The 19803-nt window shown below is 42.5% G+C and overlaps 4 protein-coding genes across 4 annotated transcripts; all 4 read right to left on the reverse strand.

The window, feature by feature from the left end:
* Nucleotides 1-1469: 1469 nt before the first annotated feature.
* HOO65_090044 (retrovirus polyprotein) lies at nucleotides 1470-5168 on the reverse strand (the record flags this gene model as incomplete). Its single annotated transcript, XM_071001583.1, has 1 exon — nucleotides 1470-5168. One exon carries the CDS (start codon nucleotides 5166-5168, stop codon nucleotides 1470-1472), a length of 3699 nt encoding a protein of 1232 aa, XP_070855930.1.
* Nucleotides 5169-5245: 77 nt separating this feature from the next.
* Nucleotides 5246-6295, reverse strand: HOO65_090045 (Retrotransposon gag protein; the record flags this gene model as incomplete). The annotated part of the gene is made up of 1 exon (XM_071001584.1): nucleotides 5246-6295. The coding sequence occupies one exon, from the start codon at nucleotides 6293-6295 to the stop codon at nucleotides 5246-5248; it is 1050 nt and encodes a 349-aa protein (XP_070855931.1).
* Nucleotides 6296-15447: 9152 nt separating this feature from the next.
* Nucleotides 15448-16900, reverse strand: HOO65_090046 (DnaJ domain-containing protein; the record flags this gene model as incomplete). The annotated part of the gene is made up of 2 exons (XM_071004525.1): nucleotides 15448-16482; nucleotides 16607-16900. The coding sequence occupies 2 exons, from the start codon at nucleotides 16898-16900 to the stop codon at nucleotides 15448-15450; spliced, it is 1329 nt and encodes a 442-aa protein (XP_070855932.1).
* Nucleotides 16901-17312: 412 nt separating this feature from the next.
* On the reverse strand, nucleotides 17313-18433 carry HOO65_090047 (RNA recognition domain-containing protein; the record flags this gene model as incomplete). Its single annotated transcript, XM_071004565.1, has 2 exons — nucleotides 17313-18047; nucleotides 18095-18433. The coding sequence occupies 2 exons, from the start codon at nucleotides 18431-18433 to the stop codon at nucleotides 17313-17315; spliced, it is 1074 nt and encodes a 357-aa protein (XP_070855933.1).
* Nucleotides 18434-19803: the final 1370 nt, after the last annotated feature.

Here is a 19803-nt window from a genome sequence, read left to right on the forward strand (position 1 = left end):
ATAGCATCTATGATAAGGAGCTCTTAGTAGTCATTAAAGCTATATATAAGTAGAGGGGAGAAGTAAGGAGCCTTAAGGAATTCACATTGATTATTAACTATAAAAACCTCAAGTACTTCAGGATAAAGCAGATCCTCTCAGAGAGACAAGTCAGATGGATATAGTACATAGAAGAACTTCTACCCTTCATAATAATTCACTAGCTAGGACACTTAGTAGTAGTACTAGACACTCTCTCCTATAAGGATGAATTCAATGACCTAAAGGAAAGAGAATAGAGTAGGACCTAATAGCTCTAGAAAGAAGAATAGGAACTGAAACTAGAGGTATAGATCCAGGTATAAGACAGTAGAGGTCCATTTGAGACAGACTTAGATTTGAAAGAATTATAGTAGTAAGCTCTATAGGACAATGAGGACTATGAGAAGATTACTCAATATATCTAAAATAGGTAATAATTCCCTATATTATTAGTGCTACTAAGGTTAGCCCAAGTGGTAGAGTATAAAATACAAGGTAGAGTTATGAAACATCACTATACTATCTAGGTACTAAACTATGAATAACTAAGAGGAATCCTACTATAGAAGCACTATAATAACCTAATTTCCAGCTATAGAGGATGAGATGTAATAGCAGTAGTGCTCAGATGATAATTTTTCTAGCTAGGACTAGATAATAATATTAAGAGGTTAGTAAGAAACTATGATTAGTGTAGGAGAATAAAACCATAGTGAGAGAAGCTCTATAGGCTGCTGAAACCACTACTAATTCCTAACTAACCCTAGTAAGGAATCTCAATAGACTTTATAACACATCTACCAGGAGAGATAGAGAACTTACTAGTAGTTATATACTACCTAATAGGTAATATAATACTAGTTCCCCTAATAGACATTGAGATAGAAATAGTAATCAAGGCTATCATTATATATATATATATATACTATAGGACCCTAAGGTGGATTATCAGTGACTATAGGTAGTAATAGGTGAGTGAGATGTGGAAAAGGCTATATGAAGTCCTAGGTATTGAAAGGAAACTCTTAATAATATACTATCCCTAAATAGATAGGGGTATAGAGAGAGTGAACCAGGAAGTACTATTCTACCTATGAATACATATTACAATAGACTAGGAAGATTAGCTAGAATAGATTCCTTTAGTATAGCTCTCATTGAATAACTATCCCTAGCTATACTACTATAGAGTCAGCCCCTTTTTCCTTATATATAGCTATAATATTATACTAGTATAGATAGAAGGAATAGACAAAAGTGTAGAAGGGAGTAGAATAGTGAAGGCAGAGTGTTACGGGTGAGGCGCAATGCTATGATTCGTATAAGATCTTTATTGATTGATGGGGAGGGAAAGGAGTCTATCTAGAAGGTTGTGCTGGTGAGCAGGGTGAAATACTTCACTTACCCCCCGCGTTTCTGCCCACCTTCACCGCCTTCCATATTCAGTACTAAACTGCAATATCATTCTCCTTCTCCTCCCCTTCCTTCTTCTTCCACTTGCTCTTCAGTCGGCCTGTCGGTGTGAGGTAAGTTTCTTTGGGTCTATCGTTTTTGGTTATTGGTCCCCATTTCACTTCCCAACTGTGTAGGGCTTCTAAATTGTCTTCGATCACATTGTCGATTGGTTCACAAGTTGGTGTTTCAAACCCTTTCCACTTTATCCATACCACCCTCTCTTTCCTCTTTCCAAAAGCACAAAGGATGTCATCCACAAGCCATACTTCTTCTCCTTTTTCATTGAAGAGTGGGGTTGTCTTGTCAGAGTCTGCATTTTGTCCTGGCCATGGGTCTTCTCCTGCTGGCTGTAGTAGATCCATATGAAATGTTGGGTGTATCCCTCTTGGCACGTCTAGCTCATAGACCATTGGTGCTACTTGCTTTATGACTTTGTATTTCGCATTGAGCCAGTCGAGTTTGCGGTTGGGTCGTCCGAGTTTCATATTCTTCAACTTTAGCCACACTTCTTGTCCTGGTTGGAACATTGGTGCTGCAGTGCAGTGCTTGTTTGCTTGTCTTTCCATGTTTTGTTGTGTGTCTGCAGTGACGACTTGGGCCCATTCTGTCAATTCTCCAAGTTTAGTCTTGATGGCTTCCACATCTGCTATTTTGCTCCCTTCTGCACTTGTACTGACTTCCTCACATATCTGGACAGGAGCGATATTGTAGCCATGAGTAAGAAAGAATGGGCTCACCCCATGTCTTCTTGGCTGTGGCCTGTTGTTGAGGGCTATCTGTGCTGCTGGGATCCACTTAGCCCAGTCTTGTTGGTCCATTGCTATTCTCGTGCGTAGAAAGATCTGAACTTCTTGGTTTGCTCGCTCGGTTGCACCATCTGTCTGTGGGTGGTATGCTGTTGATAGTCTTCTCTCAACCCCAAGGGTTTCACAGAATGTTTTCCATAACTCCCCTACCCATTGAGGACCTCTATCGCTGACGATCCATTCGGGTGGTCCATGATGTGCGTATACATTGGCCAGGACAGCATCGACCACTGTCATGGTTTTTGTGTCTTCCAGGGGTACCAAAATGACATTGCCTGTGAGTCGGCATGTAACCACAAGTAGGTCTGTGAACTTTCCAGGCAGATGTGTCATGAAATCCATAGAAATTCCTTGCCATGGCCAGGATGGAACTGGTAGAGGTGTCAATAACCCATGGATTTTCTCTCTCCAGGGTTTTGTTCTGCCACACCAATCGCAATTTCTCAGTAGTCGTTTGACGTCTTCTATCATCTTTGGCCAGAAAAACTGTCTGTGGAGTGCTACTATTGTTGCATCCCTGCCCCCATGTCCTGATATTGGGTCGACGTGATGCCTCTTGAGTAGTTCCCCTTTTAGCTCTTCACAGTCTGGTGTCCATATTGCATGTCGGTGGTATACAATGCCGTCTCTCACTGAACAGTCCGATGCTTGTGCTGAGCCTGGAGGGACCAGTGTTGATGGGAATTGTGTTCTTTGTTCTATGTGTTCTGCAATTTTCTCATAGTTTGAGTCTTTGTTTATCGCTGTCCTCCATAGTTCTCCCAAGTTTGAGTCAGTTTCAAATGGGTTTCTGGTTTCCACTCCTGTCGATGTAGATTCTTCTGTGATGGACTGTTGCATAATCTCAGTGTGTTGCGTTTCCACTGGGTCCCAACTCTCTTTCCAAAGGCGTTTGGTTCTGCTTTCGTCTCTTTCTTCCTTGTCAAAGAATTCATCCTTTCTCGATAGTGCGTCTGGTACCACAGCTAATTTTCCTGGACGGTGAATTGTGGTGAACGTTGGTAGTGACTCCAGTTCTTCCATCCACCTTATTTGCCTTTCGGATAGTAGTTGCTTTGTTCTGAAGTATTGCAGGTTTTTGTGGTCTGTCAGCAGTGTGAACTTTTCTAGCCCTCTCAGTTCTCCTCTCCACTTTCTTACTGCCTCTATGACTGCTAGAAGTTCTTTGTCATGTATGCCATAGTTCATTTCCGTTGGGGTCATCTTTCTGGAGAAGAAGGCGATTGGTCGTTTTGCTGCTTCTGGCCCTTGGTTCAAGACTGCGCCTATTCCCACTCCTGAAGCGTCAGTCTCCAGCCATGTTTGCGCTTCTGGATCCCAGCTTGCCAGCATGTCTCCTTTCACAAAGGCATCCTTCAGCTTGGTGAATGCTGTTTCCTCTGCTTCGCCCCACTTGAACGGTGTGTCCTTCTTCGTGAGTGCTACCAGTGGTGCTGTCAATTCTGCGTAGTCTTTGATGAAGTCTCGGTGGTAGTTGGTGAAACCTAGGAAGCCGCGGACTCCTTTTGCTGTTGTGGGCTGTTGCCAATCTTGTATGGCTGCTACTTTCTCAGGGTCCATTTCAACGCCCTTTCCTGCCGTGATGATCACACCCAAGTATTTGACCTTTTGCACTTCAAATTCGCACTTGTCGAGGTCAAGTCTTAGACCTGCTTGTTGAAGTTTCTGTAGGACACTGCGGACTTTTTGTCTGTGGTCTTCTAAAGATCCGTCAGAGTATACAATGACATCGTCGATGTAGGCTGAGGCACAGCTGTCTAAGAACTCGTCTAACACATGGTTGATGAATCGCTGGAAGACGGAGGTTCCATTTGCAATACCAAACGGCATAACCAGCCATTCATATGATCCGTATCGTGTGCGAAATGCTGTCTTCCACTCATCCCCTTCTGCTATCCTTACTCGGTGGAAAGCTGCTCGTACGTCCAACTTGGTGAGCCACTTAGCTTGTGAGATTACTCTCAGAGTTTCTTGGATCAGTGGTATTGGGTAACGGTCCTTTTTGAGTATGGTGTTCAGTGCTCGATAATCAACGCACAGTCTTAGGCCTCCCCCTGGCTTCTTCACGAATAGGACCGGGGCTCCTCCTGCTGAGATGCTGGGACGGATGAACCCTTTTTCTATCAGTTCTGTCAAGGTTTTTCTCAGTACCAACAGCTCATCTCGTGACATTTGGTATAGTGGGGACCATGGTAGTTCTTTTTCTCCTTGAAGATCTATTTTCGCATCTAACCGGGGTCGGTGGGGTGGTAGTTCTTCGTTTGAGTGTGCAAAGGCGTCCCATAAGTCTGCGTATTGTGTTGGCAGTCTTTCACGCAGTTCTGCTGGTGATGTTTCAGGTTTCTTCTTCAGTGCTTTGTTGATATCTTCTATGCTGGCTGTGAAGATTTTTGTCGTGTTGTTGCCTTTTCTCTTGGCTATTCTCATCATCGCGGCGAATGCTTGTCCGTTGACTACACTCATTTTCGTTTTTCCATTGTTCTTTTTTTTTAATCTTTCCTCTCTCACTCCAAGTTTTTCAACCACTGTGTTGCTAGAGCAGATAATCATTCTATCCTCTTGGGGTATGTAGATGGCTCCTTGCTTTTTGATCCATGGCAGCCCAAGTGTCACATCGTGGTCATTGCCAGGTACAATGTATGCAAACACTTCTTTTTCTTCATGGCCTTCAATGTTGATAGACATATGGGCTACTTCCTTGATCACCCCTCTGCTTCCCATTGCTCCTTTCATTGTGCGCGCTGGGATCGGAATGCGCTTTAGTTGAGCTTGTTTTGCAAATGAATCAGATACCACGTTGTACGCAGATGAACCAGGGTCTATTAATGCAGTTGTCATGTTCATGTCATTGATCAGGACTTCTACTAGAAGAAGACTACAGTCCATTGTTTCTTTCCATTCTCTCAACCAAAGTTTAGTCAGATCCTCCTCTTGGTGCCCCTGCTCACGACTTTGTGCAGGGTTCAGGCTTTTCCCTGATCATCCGCCACTGAGGTTTCTTCCACCGGTGGTGTATTCCATTCCTCAACTGTGGTGTTGTTGACTTGGGTATGAATAGGGGCTGGCCTTCTTGCTGGTTTCAGGGGGCAAACTCTGGCCCAGCATTTGGGTCGTGCACAGCGTAGGCAGACGTTTGCCTGGCGTCTTCTGGACATCTCTTCATTGCTGACCCATTTTGCGACTCTGCCCCTGTACTTGTGGTCGTCTGGTAGCCCAGGGCTGGAGTTTTGTGTTGTCTTGGGTCTCGGGGTGGAGTGGGACTGTGTATAGTTCGAGTCGATGTCCATTGGGTCGCCGTATTCTCTTGGGATCTCGTCGTGCTGGTTCGGGCTGCTGATGTACGCGCTGAATTTATCGAGGTTTTTATTTCTCAGGATGTTTGTGTACACTTGTCTGTAGATTTTGATTTCTTCCTCCAGTGTTTTGCCTGGAGCTGTGGCAAGTGTGTAGTACGTCACCTTCCTGTCCAGTCCCTTGCGGAAGGCATCTATTTTAATCTCCTCTGGCCATGCCTGTCCTCTGGCCTCCTGTAGCAGTTTGTAGAAGTCCTGGACGTAAACTTCATATGCGTCTCCTTTCTGCTTCAGGGCGTTCAGCTTCATGCGTGTGGCGTCTATATGTCCCGGGTCTTCGAACCTGTTGTCAAGGACCTTCCACGCCTCAGCTTCCGTTGCTCCTTCTTTTTTTCGTAGTTCTGTCAGTTTTTCGCTGATACCCTCGCTGGCTTGTATTGTCAGGGACATTAGGATGAGGGTGATTTTTTTTTGGTCGCTGAGGTTGTCTTGATAATCCATTGCTCCTTGCATGTGGTTTTTCCAAGCCCTGTACAGGGCTCGGTTACCATTGTATAGAGGGCAGCCTAGGGCTGCTGCTGGTGTGTTTTGCATCGTTCGTTTTCTTGTGTCTTCAACGGGGACACTATGGGTTCTTACGTCTTCAACGGGGACGTCTTCGTGATCTGTCGGGCTTTCGTAAATGCTTGAACCTTCCGACGAGAATTGATATGTTGGCATTAAGTTTTTTTTTGTATGAGGTGTTTTTGTTTATTTTTGGGATGATCAATCAATTTGTTACGGGTGAGGCGCAATGCTATGATTCGTATAAGATCTTTATTGATTGATGGGGAGGGAAAGGAGTCTATCTAGAAGGTTGTGCTGGTGAGCAGGGTGAAATACTTCACTTACCCCCCGCGTTTCTGCCCACCTTCACCGCCTTCCATATTCAGTACTAAACTGCAATACAGAGGAAGTAGTAGTCAAACTAGGAGAGTTAAATGAGTAGGCCCAAGTGGTAACAGTAGACATATAGTAGAACATAGAAGTCCAAGTGAACTGACACTATAGCCTAGCACTGATTTTTAAGCCTAGAGACAGTGTATAGCTAAAGATGAAGAACATATAGATAGGCAGACCAAGCAAGAAGCTAGACTAGCTAAATATGAAGTACAAGGTGGTTAGGCAAGTGTCTCTATTAACCTATGAGCTAGATATCCTAGGAAAGATCTATAAGGTTTTTCACATTGATCTCCTTAGACCTATAGTAAAGGACCCCTGGCCAGGCCAAAATAGGGAAGTAGAGGTAGTAGTGAAACCAATTATATCAGAAGAAGGGCATGAACTATAGGAGGTGGATGAGATTCTATATATAGTGGGGACAGGGAGTGTAAGGAAAGTTTAGGTGAAATGGACAGGTTTTAGGAAACTAACTACAGAACTAATCAATGTGATCTTAGAGACTAATCTATAAGTAATGGATTAATAGGAAGCAAAATAGGGGCTGATTATAGAAAACAATAGACCTAAAGAGACCTACTTGACTAAATCAGGAAACCTGTGAGTGAAATAGGCAAGGTTACCAGATACTACTTGAGAAGGTCATATATCTCAACCTAGAGAAAGAGAAATATATTACAGGGTAGAGATGTAGAAGATGAGGAGCTAGGCTAAATGAGGAAGGCAGTCAAAGATGGCATAAAACCTGGGAGGACATGTAAAGGACACATGGCCAGCAAGCATTTTAGATAGTTTCTTCCTTTCTTCCTCATCTGACAATAAAGTCATCAATCAGCAAACTTAGTAGTATTTACAAGTCCTGTAACAATCCTCTACCAGTAGTTTTACTGGCTAGGCCTGAACTCAGATGTCAGACAATTTCTATATAACTGTGATATTTGTAGAAGGGGAAAAGTATAGAGGCAAAAGAAATAAGGCATCCTATAGCCTCTCCCTATACCAGACTAACAATAGAAGCAAATCTCTATTTACTTCATAGGCCTACTTCTAAAGTATAATAACACTAGCAATAAACATGTTATAGTTATTATAGACCACCTCACTAGGAATGTGACTCTATAAGCATTGCCGAACATCTAGACTAAGACAGTCATTAACTATTTCAATGAATACTACTATAGATACTATAGACCCCTAGACTTGATTATCTCAGACAGAGGTCTATAGTTCATAGGAGGTTTCTAGAAACAGTTTTACAAGCTATTGAAAATCAGACACAAACTTATAATGGCTTACTATCCCTAATCAAATAGAGGTATAGAAAGAGCTAACTAGGAAGTTCAGGTATACTGACAGGCCTTCATGAACTTTGTACAAATAGACTAGGACTAACTGCTCCCTTCAGTAATACTAGCTATTAACAATTGACTATTAGCACTAAGAGCAAACATCAGTCTATTCTTTGCTAGCTATAGCTATCATGTGAACCCTATACAACTCTCTATATCAGATGAAGACTAGAGTATAGAAGGTTTAAACTTTGGCTATACAGAAGCCTTAGTGGAAAAGATGACTGATGTAATAGATCTGATCACTAGTGCCCTAGTAGTAGTATAATAATGAATAGAGGACTAGCCCTGATGCCTAGTAGAAGTGTACTAGGCAGGAGACTAAGTGTAGCTTACTATGAAGAATCTATAGTATAGTCCTCTCACAAATTAGACTAGTTACACAGAAAATTCACTGTAATTGAAGTACTAACTCCTCTGACAGTGAAACTAGATGTACCTAAGGGAATCTATGATGTTTTCCATGTGGACTGCATTGAAAAAGCATCTAATGACCCTCTACTAAGCTAGTAGCAAATGCTAGATAAACCAGCTGTCACGGGCAGGCAGGAAGGTTCTATGAGACTAACCCAATAGCTCAAAGACAGGACAGGCAGGACAGGTAGACAGGGACGAGGACAGGCAGGACAGGATGTTCAGGATGGTAACAGATACCAGGACAGAAGACAGGGACAGGAAGTTCAGTATATTCAGGGTAGGAGACGAGGACGTTGCTTGGGGAGCAACATTCAGGTAACAGAGGGAGGTTCTATCTAGTCTATATATCTACACAGGTTGTAGTTGACAAGATCTACAGTGGGGTGTGAGGCTGGTAGCGGTGAGCGAGGCTCCAGCATCGAGCAGGACAGCAGTCATGCAGGGAACGCTAAAGTAGCGTGGGAACAGTGGTCATGCAGAAACAGTGGTCATGCGGACGACAGTATCATGCTATGACGGACGGTGGTTATGCAAAGGACGCTAGTGTGCTGTTACATCATGCAGGAACACTAGCGTACTGTAACGGTCATGCAGAAGACGCTAGCGTACCGTGACACCAGCTGCTATTATCAATAATGATAGTGAAGATGAATAGATAGTAGAGGATATTGTATAGGCCTAAGGAAAAGGAGCCAGAAGAAAGGTCCTAGTAAAATAGGTAGGATAGGATGACCTAACCTAGGTACCTATTGAAAACATTGAAGAAATAGAAGCTCTTAATCACTAGGAGGCCAAATAAGGACTAATCACCACTAACAATAGACCACCAACAGTAGGGAGACACTAGCCCAAAAGAAGAGGGGGATGACATTACAGGCTATACACCTACAGTTGATATAGATCATAGAGCAAGGAGTACATGGACAACTGGTGACCATGGATGACAAATGGTGTAGAGAAAACTCTGCTAGAGGGAAGCAAGAAATACAAATAGGACAACAGGCACTTAGTTTTAGTTTTCTCCTTCTTTCTTTCTTTCTTCAGATTTTTCTAAATAAAACGCTTTACAGTATTTTCATTGAGCAATCAATGTCAATCACTGGCAACAACTCCTATCAGCCATGCTAGCCATCAACAACTGGCCATCAGCACTATGAGCAAACATCAGCCCCTTCTTTGCAAGCCATAGGTACTATATAGAACCAGTCCAAGTGGCTATTCCAGAAGGAGAGCACAGTGCAGAAGGCTCAAATTATAGATAGGCAGAAGCTGTTACAGGACTTGTAAATACTACTAAGTTTGCTGATTGATGACTTTATTGTCAGATGAGGAAGAAAGGAAGAAACTATCTAAAATGCTTGCTGGCCACATGTCCTTTACATGTCCTCCCAGGTTTCATGCTATCTTTGACTACCTTCCTCATTTAGCCTAGCTCCTTATCTTCTGCATCTCTACCCTGTAATATATTTCTCTTTCTCTAGGTCAAGATGTATGACCTTCTCAAGTAGTATCTGGTAACCTTGCCCATTTCACTCATAGGTTTCCTGATTTAGTCAAGTAGGTCTCTTTAGGTCTATTATTTTCTATAATCAGCCCTTATTTTACTTCCTATTGATCTATTACTTATAGATTAGTCTCTAAGATCACATCAATTAGTTCTATAGTTAGTTTCCTAAAACCTGTCTATTTCACCTAAACTTTCCTTATACTCCCTGTCCCCACTATACACAGAATCTCATCCACCTCCTATAGTTCATACCCTTCTTCTGATATAATTGGTTTCACTACTACCTCTACTTCTCTGTTTTAGCCTAGCTAGGGGTCCTTTGCTATAGGTCTGAGGAGATCAATGTGAAAAACCTTATAGATCTTTCCTAGGATATCTAGCTCATAGGTTAATAGAGACACTTGCCTAACTACCTTATACTTCACATTTAGCTAGTCTAGCTTCTTACTTAGTCTACCTATCTAGATATTCTTCATCTTTAGCTATATACTGTCTCTAGGCTTAAAAATCAGTGCTAGGCTATAGTGTTAGTTCACTTGGACTTCTATGTTCTACTATATGTCTACTGCTACCACTTAGGCCTACTTATTTAACTCTCCTAGTTTGACTACTACTTCCTCTGCCTTTACTATTCTACTCCCTTCTGCACTTTTGTCTATTCCTTCTATCTACACTAGTATAATATTATAGCTATGTGTAAGGAAAAAGGGGCTGACTCTATAGTGGTATAGCTAGGGATAGTTATTTAATGAGAGCTATACTAAAGGAATCTATTCTAGCTAATCTTCCTAGTCTATTACAATATATATTCATAGGTAGAATAGTACTTCCTAGTTCACTCTCTCTATACCCCTATCTATTTAGGGATAGTATACTATTGAGAGTTTCCTTTCAATACCTAGGACTTCATATAGCCTTTTCCACATCTCACTCACCCATTACTACCTACAGTCACTGATAATCCACCTTAGGGTCCTATAGTGTATATATACATGTGTAATGACAGCCTTGATTACTATTTCTATCTCAATGTCCACCAGGGGAACTAGTATCACATTACCTGTCAGGTGGTATATAACTACTAGTAAGTTCTCTGTCTCTCCTAGTAGATGTGTTATGAAGTCTATTGAGATTCCTTGCCAGGGTTAGTTAGGAATTAGCAGTGGTTTCAGCAGCCTATAGAGCTTCTCTCACTATAGTTTTATTCTCCTACACTAATCATAGTTTCTCACTAACCTCTTAATATCATTATCCAGTCCTAGCCAGAAAAATTGTCATCTGAGTACTACTGCTATTACATCTCATCCTCCATAGCTGGAAATTAGGTCATTGTAGTGCTTCTATAGCAGGATTCCTCTCAGTTGTTTATAGTTTAGTACCTAGATGGCATAGTGATATTTCATAACTCTGCCTTGTATTTCACACTCTACTACTTGGGCTGACCTTAGTGGCACTAATGATATAGGGAATTATTACCTATTTTAGATATATTGAGCAATCTTCTCATAGTCCTCATTATCCTATAGAGCTTACTACTACAATTCTTTCAAATCTAAGTCTGTCTCAAATAGACCTCTACTGTCTTGTACCTGGATCTACACCTCTAGTTTCAGTTCCCATTCTTCTTTCCAGAGCTATTAGGTCCTATTCTATTCTCTTTCCTTTAGGTCATTAAATTCATCCTTATAGGAGAGAGTGTCTAGTACTACTACTAAGCATCCTGGCTAGTGAATTGTCATAAAGGGTGGAAGTTCTTCTATATACTACATCCATCTGACTTGTCTCTCTGAGAGGATCTGCTTTATCCTAAAGTACTCAAGGTTTTTATAGTCAATAATCAATATGAATTCCTTGAGGCTCCTCACTTCTCCCCTCTACTTATATATAGCTTCAATAACTGCTAAGAGCTCCTTATCATAGATGCTATAATTCTACTCTACTACATTCATCTTTCAGGAGAAGAAGGCAATTGGCCACTTTTTACTCTCTAGGCCCTGAGACAGGACTACACCTATCCCTACCCCTAAGGCATCTGTCTCCAGCCATGTTTGTTCCTCTGAGTCCTAATTGCCTAGCATCTTGTTATCCTGGAATATAGCTTTCAGAGTCTAGAATGACTCCTCCACTTCTAAACTCTATACAAAAGGCTTGTCCTTCTTTATCAACTTCACCAAGGGAGCTATAAGCATTGAAAAATCCCTGATGAAATCCTAGTAGTAGTTTATGAACCCTAAGAAACCTTATACTCCTTTCACTGTGGTAGGGGGTTTCCACTCCTGAATAGCTTCTGTCTTCTCTAGGTCTATTGAAACTCCTTCTCCTGTAGTGACTATTATTCCCAAGTACTTAACTCTTTTCACTTCAAATTCACATTTATCAAGGTCTAGCCTCAACTCCACTTCTTTCAGTTTTTAAAGGACTTTCCTCACTTTCACTTAGTGGTCCATCCTTGTACCTTTGGAGTATATAATGATGTCATTAATGTAGGCTGAGGTGAAGTCATCTAGGAACTCCTATAGGACATAGTTGATATATCTCTGGAAAATTGATAGTCCATTCACTAATCCAAATGGCATAACCATCTATTTATACAAACCATACCTTGTCCTAAACACTATCTTCTATTCACTCCCTTCTTCAATATAGATATAGTGGAAAGCTGCTCAAACATCTAATTTCATAAGCTATTTCACACCTGCTATCACCTGCAATGTTTCCTAGATCAATGGAATAGGGTATTGGTCTCTCTTAAGAATAGCATTGAGAGCTCAGTAGTCTATGCAAAACTAGAGTCTACCACCTGGCTTTCTAGTAAATAGAACTAGTGCCCCTGCTAGTGAGCTACTTGTCCTAATGAACCCTTTTTCCACTAGTTCAGTCAGTGTCTTTCTCAATAACAGGAGCTCATCTCTTGACATCTGGTATAGTAGACCCTATAGTGCTTCTTTGCCTAGTTTGATTTCTAGCTTTACATCTAGTCCTGGTTTATATAGTGGCAGTCTCTCCCCTGTATATGCAAAAGCTTCCTAGAGGTCTACATATTACTTCAGTAGTGCTGCTTTGACCTGATTAGGGGTTGGCTCCTTTTTCTTCTATAGAGCCTTATTAATGTCTTCTAGGCTAGTAATAAAAATCAATGACTCCCTACTGTTCTTCTTTGCCTGTTTCACTATAGCACTGTAAACTGCTATGCTCACTTAGGTCACTATACCTATTGTGCTCTTCTGCCTCACTCTCTCCTACCTAACTCCTACCTACTCTACAACTACTCCACTTGACCCAATGAAGAGCTGATTAGTCTTTGGTATGTAGTTTACTTCTTGTTGTTTTAACCAGGGAAGCCCTAGTATTACATCATATTCATTTCCTAGCACAATGTAGGTAAAAACCTCCTGCTCTTAATGTCCTTCTATATCAATTGACATATGAGCCACTTCTGTAATAGTGCTATGTGCACCTAAAATTCCTCTCACCATTCACATCTCAATCAGGATTCTCTGGAGGTTAGCTTGCTTTACAAAAGATTCTGACACTGTGTTATATACTGAAGAGCCTAGGTTGATGAGTCCTGTTATCATTGTTTTTTCATTTACTAAGACATCTACTAGTAGGAGCTCACAGTCTATCCTGTTTCTCTACACACTTTCCTATAGATCAGTAAGCAACTAACTCTCTCTCTCTTCCATCCCTTCCTGGTTCTACACCTGCACATGACTTTGTACAGGGCTCAGGCTTTTCCCTCCTTCTCATAAATGTCTTCCAGTGGGGGGTCCACCTATACTTCCAGATTGTTGATCTTCATAGCCAGTCTATTCAGGTTCTGAGCTAGTTTCATCAGGCATACTCATACCAAGCAGCCTCTATGAGTACAACACAAGCACACACCTGTATCCTTCCAGGCCTGAAGTTCTTCTTTCAAGACCTACTTCAAGACTTTACCTCAGTAGGCATCATCTATTGGCAGGCCTAGTCCTAGTCCTTAGGTAGGCCTATTTCCTGCCTGGCTGGTATTAATGTCAATATCCATTAGGTCACCCCACTGAATTTCAGCAGGTTTGTTGAAAATAGTCATATGGCTTCTTAGCTTTTTCCACCTCTAGGCTTCCTCCAGGCACTAGGAGACTTAACATAGGGACTCAATCTGATCTACCAGCCTCTGACAAGTTGGTATTGTAATCATTTAGTCATAGAGGTCATTGTCTAAACCTCTCATCAGACCTTGGATCTTAACATCCTCATAGTAGTCCTCTCCTCCCACTTGCTACAAGAGGTCACCATACTCTACAATATAGTCATCCAGAGGCCTTCCACATTGCTATACATTCTCCAGCTTCTCACTGGCCTGGGCTCTATGGAAGGGGTCCTCAAAGCATTTGTCCAGGATCTCCTAGACATCCTTCATCATGGCTTCAGGTTTCTTTTCTAGTTTCTCCAGATCCTGACCCACTCCTTCATTAGCCTCCTCCACCAAGGCTATCTGTAGGGCCAGGATCATGTCCTCCAGCTTCATGCAATGTTATAGGTTCAAAGCAGCTACTATGCACTGCTTCCAAATGTGATATTTCCCTTTGTTCCCATTGAATGAAGGGAATTGTAGGGATCAAGGCTAGAGGGTGTTAGGACTCTCTTGGCTCTGGTCAATGTCCATTTTATCTGACATTTCCAGTTCATGGTATTCTAATGAAGATGATTGACTGCTGTGGGGTCTAAACTGCAGCATCTGCTTCTGCTGTCAAAGATCTGCTGATTTTCTGAATGGTGTTTCTGATTTCAGTGTTGTAGTTCTGAATTCTCTCATCTGAAGGCTTAACAAATCTGAAGGTGTAAAGAAAATGGTGTTTTTCACTGAATTTTTAATTTGAAGATCTGACAATTTGTTACAGGACTTGTAAATACTACTAAGTTTGCCAATTGATGACTTTATTATCAGATGAGGAAGAAAGGAAGAAACTATCTAAAATGCTTGCTGGCCACATGTCCTTTACATGTCCTCCCAGGTTTCATGCCATCTTTGACTGCCTTCCTCATTTAGCCTAGCTCCTCATCTTCTGCATCTCTACCCTGTAATAGCACTTACCTTAAAGATAATTTAGAAGCCCTATATAGTTGGGAAGTGAAATAGAGACTAATAACTAAGAATAATAGACCTAAAGAAACTTACCTTATACTAATAGGCTAACTAAAGAGCAAGTAGAAGAAGAAGGAAGGGGAGGAGAAGGAGAATGATATTACAGTTTAGTACTGAATATAGAAGGTAGTGAAGGCAGGTAGAAACACAGGGGGTAAGTGAAGTATTTCACCCTGCTCACCAGCATAACCTTCTAGATAGACTCCTTTCCTTCCTCATCAATCAATAAAGATTATATACAAATCATAGCATTGCACCTCACCTGTAACACTTTCTGTCCTCATCCTTGTTTACCTGTCCTGCCTGTCCTGCCTTTGAGCTCTTAAGTCAGTCTCATAGAGCCTTCCTGCCTGTCTGTGACAATAGGTGTATATCCTATAATAGGCATGACTTGTAGTGTAGAAAATTCACTTGAAAGACAGGAGGAAATAGTGGTTAGGAGTAAAATTAGGTGCTCACTCATCATAGACATTAGATAAATAGTTTTTTCAAAAGCAGACACTGCATCATCAAATGTCATTGGTTTACATTTCTAAATGAATGACTTGGCCTCACCCTCCTTCATTTTACCAGAGGCAATTAGCTCCTGCACCTTACTTTGCCAGACTGCCTTAATCTCTGATGCTACTGAAAGGCCAGCTAGCTTACCAGCCAGCTCAGCAATTCCCTCTGCCTCAAGTTTGCTCTGTACTAGATCAACATCACCTAGTACACTGTCAATAACTGCAGCACTTGGTTCACCCTCAGAGAAATATTGAGCATCCTTTACTGAGCCCTTCAATACTCGCTTGTTCTTCTTCACTGCATTCTTGGCAGCTTCCTTGGCCTTTTTATTAGCCTCACGACTGGACTTGGCAGCTTCCTCAGCCTCCTTGGCAGCCTTCTCGGCCGCCTCCTTTGCAGCCTTGGCTTCCTCCAGTGCACGCTTTTCAGCGGCTTCCTTCTCAAGGCGCTTCTTGTTCTTTGCAGCATTTGCCTCCTGACGGAAACGCTTGATACGCTCGTCCCCGGCCGAGCAATCATCCAGTAGCTTACGGAGGCGAGCATTATCCTCAACCTTTCTCTTCTTGCGAGCATTGGCGTTCTTGCGCTCGGTGTGGCGCTTTTGGTCACGGTTCTCATTGTCATCAGGTACATCTTCGTCTAGGTATTCGAAAGTACGCCAGCTGTCGAAGCTGTAGAAGAAGTTGTAGAAGTCATCGACCTCATCCTTTGTAGAGTTTTCGTTGCCAAATTCAGGGACTGGTACAATCTTGGAAAAGCGCCCTTCAGCCTTGAAAACGTCGCTCCACAGCTTGTAAAAGTTGCCTTTAGCGACTTGTTTCTTGGTAGGAGGCTCGACATCGGCAGCCTCGTCCACTGAGTCAAACTGACGGCGCTTGGTGGGGTCAAGGAGAACCTCAGTAGCCTTCTGGATGCACTTGAAAAAGTTGTCATCCTCAACGCGACCTGCTGCAGCCTTCTTGTCGGGGTGGTGGCGCAAGACTTTCTTACGATGAGCCCGCTTGATCTGCTCCTCATTGGCACGCCATCTATACTTGGTCAACCCAAGAACGGCGTAGTGATCCTGGGACTAGTAGTTATAAAGGATTGATAGTCAGCAATTATTCGCATTCATGTTGGGGGAAAGCAGAGGTAGAGTGGCAATGGTGGACAGATATCCTCTCTCCCATCTTTGTTAGGTTACACACCTTCCAGTCCTTGGCGTCACGCTGCAACATCATAGGGTCTTCGTCCTCGCTGATCTCACCGTCATCCTCATCTTCAACATTCTTGGCCTTTTCCTGGGCCTGGATGCGGTCATCCTCCGAAAAAGTACGTTTATGGCGGGCGCGACGAGCATGAGCCAAGAATTGAGGGCCAACAGGCTCGATCGTGCGGAGAGTTCCAGTCGAAAGGTTACCAATGGCATTGAAATCTTTTTCGGCGGTCCAGCCGGATGGCAGCTGAAGAGCTAATAGCTCACTAATAGTGACGGACGCCATGTTGTGACTGCGTTTCTATATTGTCCTTCTTTCGAGATTAAAGTCGTGGCAATAAATGAGTTCAACTTGAGCAAAAGGAAAAATTGCTTCAGGTAAAAAGCAAAACGAATTGTGAAAAGCCTAGTGGGGCCTATCGATTAGCTGTAAAACTGGATAGCCCCACCGAAAGACTACGAGTTATCCTTGGAACGCCAACTGCCAAGCTTGCACCATGTCATTCAAAAACTCTCACCTATTTATTTAATATTGTCTCTTTTACACCACCAGCTATAATATATATTCCCATAGCTATCATTATGCAACACCATAATCTCTAGGGCCAATTGAAAGGCAAGGCCAGTACACTTTCTTTGTGGCAGTTCTGCTTATCAACAAATAAATTGCCTTTGCCTAAAACCAACCTATATTGTCTCTATTCACCTTTTAATGAAGCGTAATGCGACTCCTCAGTTCCTGGGGGCGGGGCAACATGCGAAGTTTGCTTAGCAGACTTCGTGCTGTCATGGCCAGGGTGATTTGCTTGGTTTCCACTGTTGTTGGTTGACCTTGGGGCCATTCGACGGCCATCACGAAGCATCTCTGCTCTTTTTTCTTTATCCATCACACCTACCGACTTGGGAACACCCCAGCGAACTCTGAGGGGACAACCAGCGATAACAGCTTTACCTTGACAGGCTGAAGCCGCAGCCTCAGCACCCTCCCGAGTCTCGTAGTTTACGAAGGCGCAATGGGTCATGTGAGAACAAACTAAACTCTTGATTTTGCCATGAGCTTTGAAAAATTCACGTATTTTAAACTCAGGGAGGTCATCTTCGATGCCAGTAACAAAGAGTGACATGATATTCTTATCAGCTGGGGGGATCCAATCATTTGGTCCCGGGGGTGGCAAAGAAGATGAAAATTTTGCGAATTTGCGGCCAGAAAGGGCACCAGATGCAATGGCAGCTTTTGTATCACGAGTCCGAACGGGACCGGGCCCCCCAACTCCCGCTCCTACAGCTGAATTTCCGTGATGCGCACTGCTCCCTTTTGATGCCGATTCATAGGCAGCGGTTCGGCCGGATTTGAAGTATGGCTTACTAGTAGCAAGTTTACGCAGGAGTTCTCGAGCTTTCTCATCTGTCTTGCTGTACTCTTCAATGCCAGCCTGTCCATCTTCAATGGCACGCTCATTGTTTTGAGCAAAGTACTCACGATTGATATCGGACGAGGGCCAGGGGCAACCATTTTGAGAGCTGCGTCACGGACAACGATTGGCAGTCCAAACGATAAATCCAGCATGCATGACTGGCAGCAATTCTTAAGTCGTGCGCAGGTTAGACATATGTTCGTCCTCTTTTTGCGGCCATGTGCTCGATCAGAGCTCCAAGAGAATACTGTGAATGGTCGAGTGCAAAGCTTGCATTCAGCTCCGTGATCTTCTTTCAGAATTTTGACGTAAGGATTTTCCGGTAGGCAGTTTTCGCAGACAGATGGGAAGTCGGTTGTTTCCCATCCCGCCCGGTTGAGATCTTGTTTGATTTGAGGGGGCATTGTCGAATGCTAAGCCTGTTGCGCAAAGTAGAAAAAGATGTCGATCTGCGAATATTTGCGGCGTGAAGGTTGGATTTTCCAGAACAGTTTCTTAAAATATTTTAACTTGATAAAACGCAACTCTCCAACGAGTATTTCGATAACCAGTGATGGATTAATGTTTATTGAATGCTGCAACGCTGATGAGGCACGTCGAAGAAAGGTCTAACCTGTTGAAATAAGAATGATTCTGCCGTGTTTCACCGCCTAAGATAAGTATTTAAACCGTCAAGATGATTGCATCATAATGAGTGCTGCCACATGTTGGATAAGAAAAAAACCAGAAAGCCTGTGCATACCTAGAGGACTGAACATTGCACTTCATTTTCTGTGACATAAATTACAGGTTCGCTTCCTTATTTTCATAAAGAGTAGTCTGGATGCATGATGCAGGTCAAAGGCAACAGACAACACCAAACAATTCAGAATTTCATAGCCACGAATACGTTACAGCCGCACCAACACACACATTGTTTTATGGACAGTCAAAAATTCAGTTCTGCGCATTATGTGGTGAAATATCGACGCATTATCAAATTGCCGACTTACAACATACTGAGTAGTATGTGAATCTAACCTAGTTACAACCACAACCTCCAGTTTTATTTGCCAGTTTGCTAGTGGAATGTTTAACGCTGTCATTGTCACCTCTCTCTATATCATCATGAATATTTAGCCCTGTCATGTGTTAGAGCCAAATCCCCTTCGTTTCGTTTCAGTAAACGGAATCAGTTAACCTACTATAGAGATCATTACCATCACTCTGACCTTGGACAACATTATGTCTTAGGATGAGAGCAACATCTTGGGCATACTTGATTGCCTTTCCAAAAGCCGGGTCTGACGGCGAAAGCGACGCTTTTTGTTGAAATTCATGACGAATCTTTTCGCGTGCTGCTAACAACGTTCGCCCATCCCCTAAATCATAGTATATCAGTAAGTATACAGATATTCATGACAAGAATCACTAGCTCACCAGTGAAAGCAATGCGTGTTGCACGCAATAAACTCCTGTAAAGTGCTTGTGCCATATTATGAAGATTTATCTTATCCTATGCGTGTTTGGCTGACGCACAACTGTCTGGTTATCCGACGAGCTCTAAGATGAAGGTGTTCAAAAAGTTGCAGTATGTTTTGAGTTTAACCGAGTTTCTAACGAACTAGGTTGCGTTTGCTTACATAATTTCTTCGCGTTCGTATTCGTGATCGCTCAAAAGTAACAACTGATTCTATACTGTCAACACCAAACCCCCTATATAAACAAAATGTAGAATATAAGCGAATTAGGTATAACCAGATCATCACATTTGCTTCACAGCTATACAATATAA

This window comes from Ceratocystis lukuohia, assembly GCF_044167205.1.
Source record: "Ceratocystis lukuohia strain C4212 chromosome Unknown Supercontig9_pilon, whole genome shotgun sequence".
Classification (NCBI taxonomy): Eukaryota; Fungi; Ascomycota; class Sordariomycetes; order Microascales; family Ceratocystidaceae; genus Ceratocystis; species Ceratocystis lukuohia.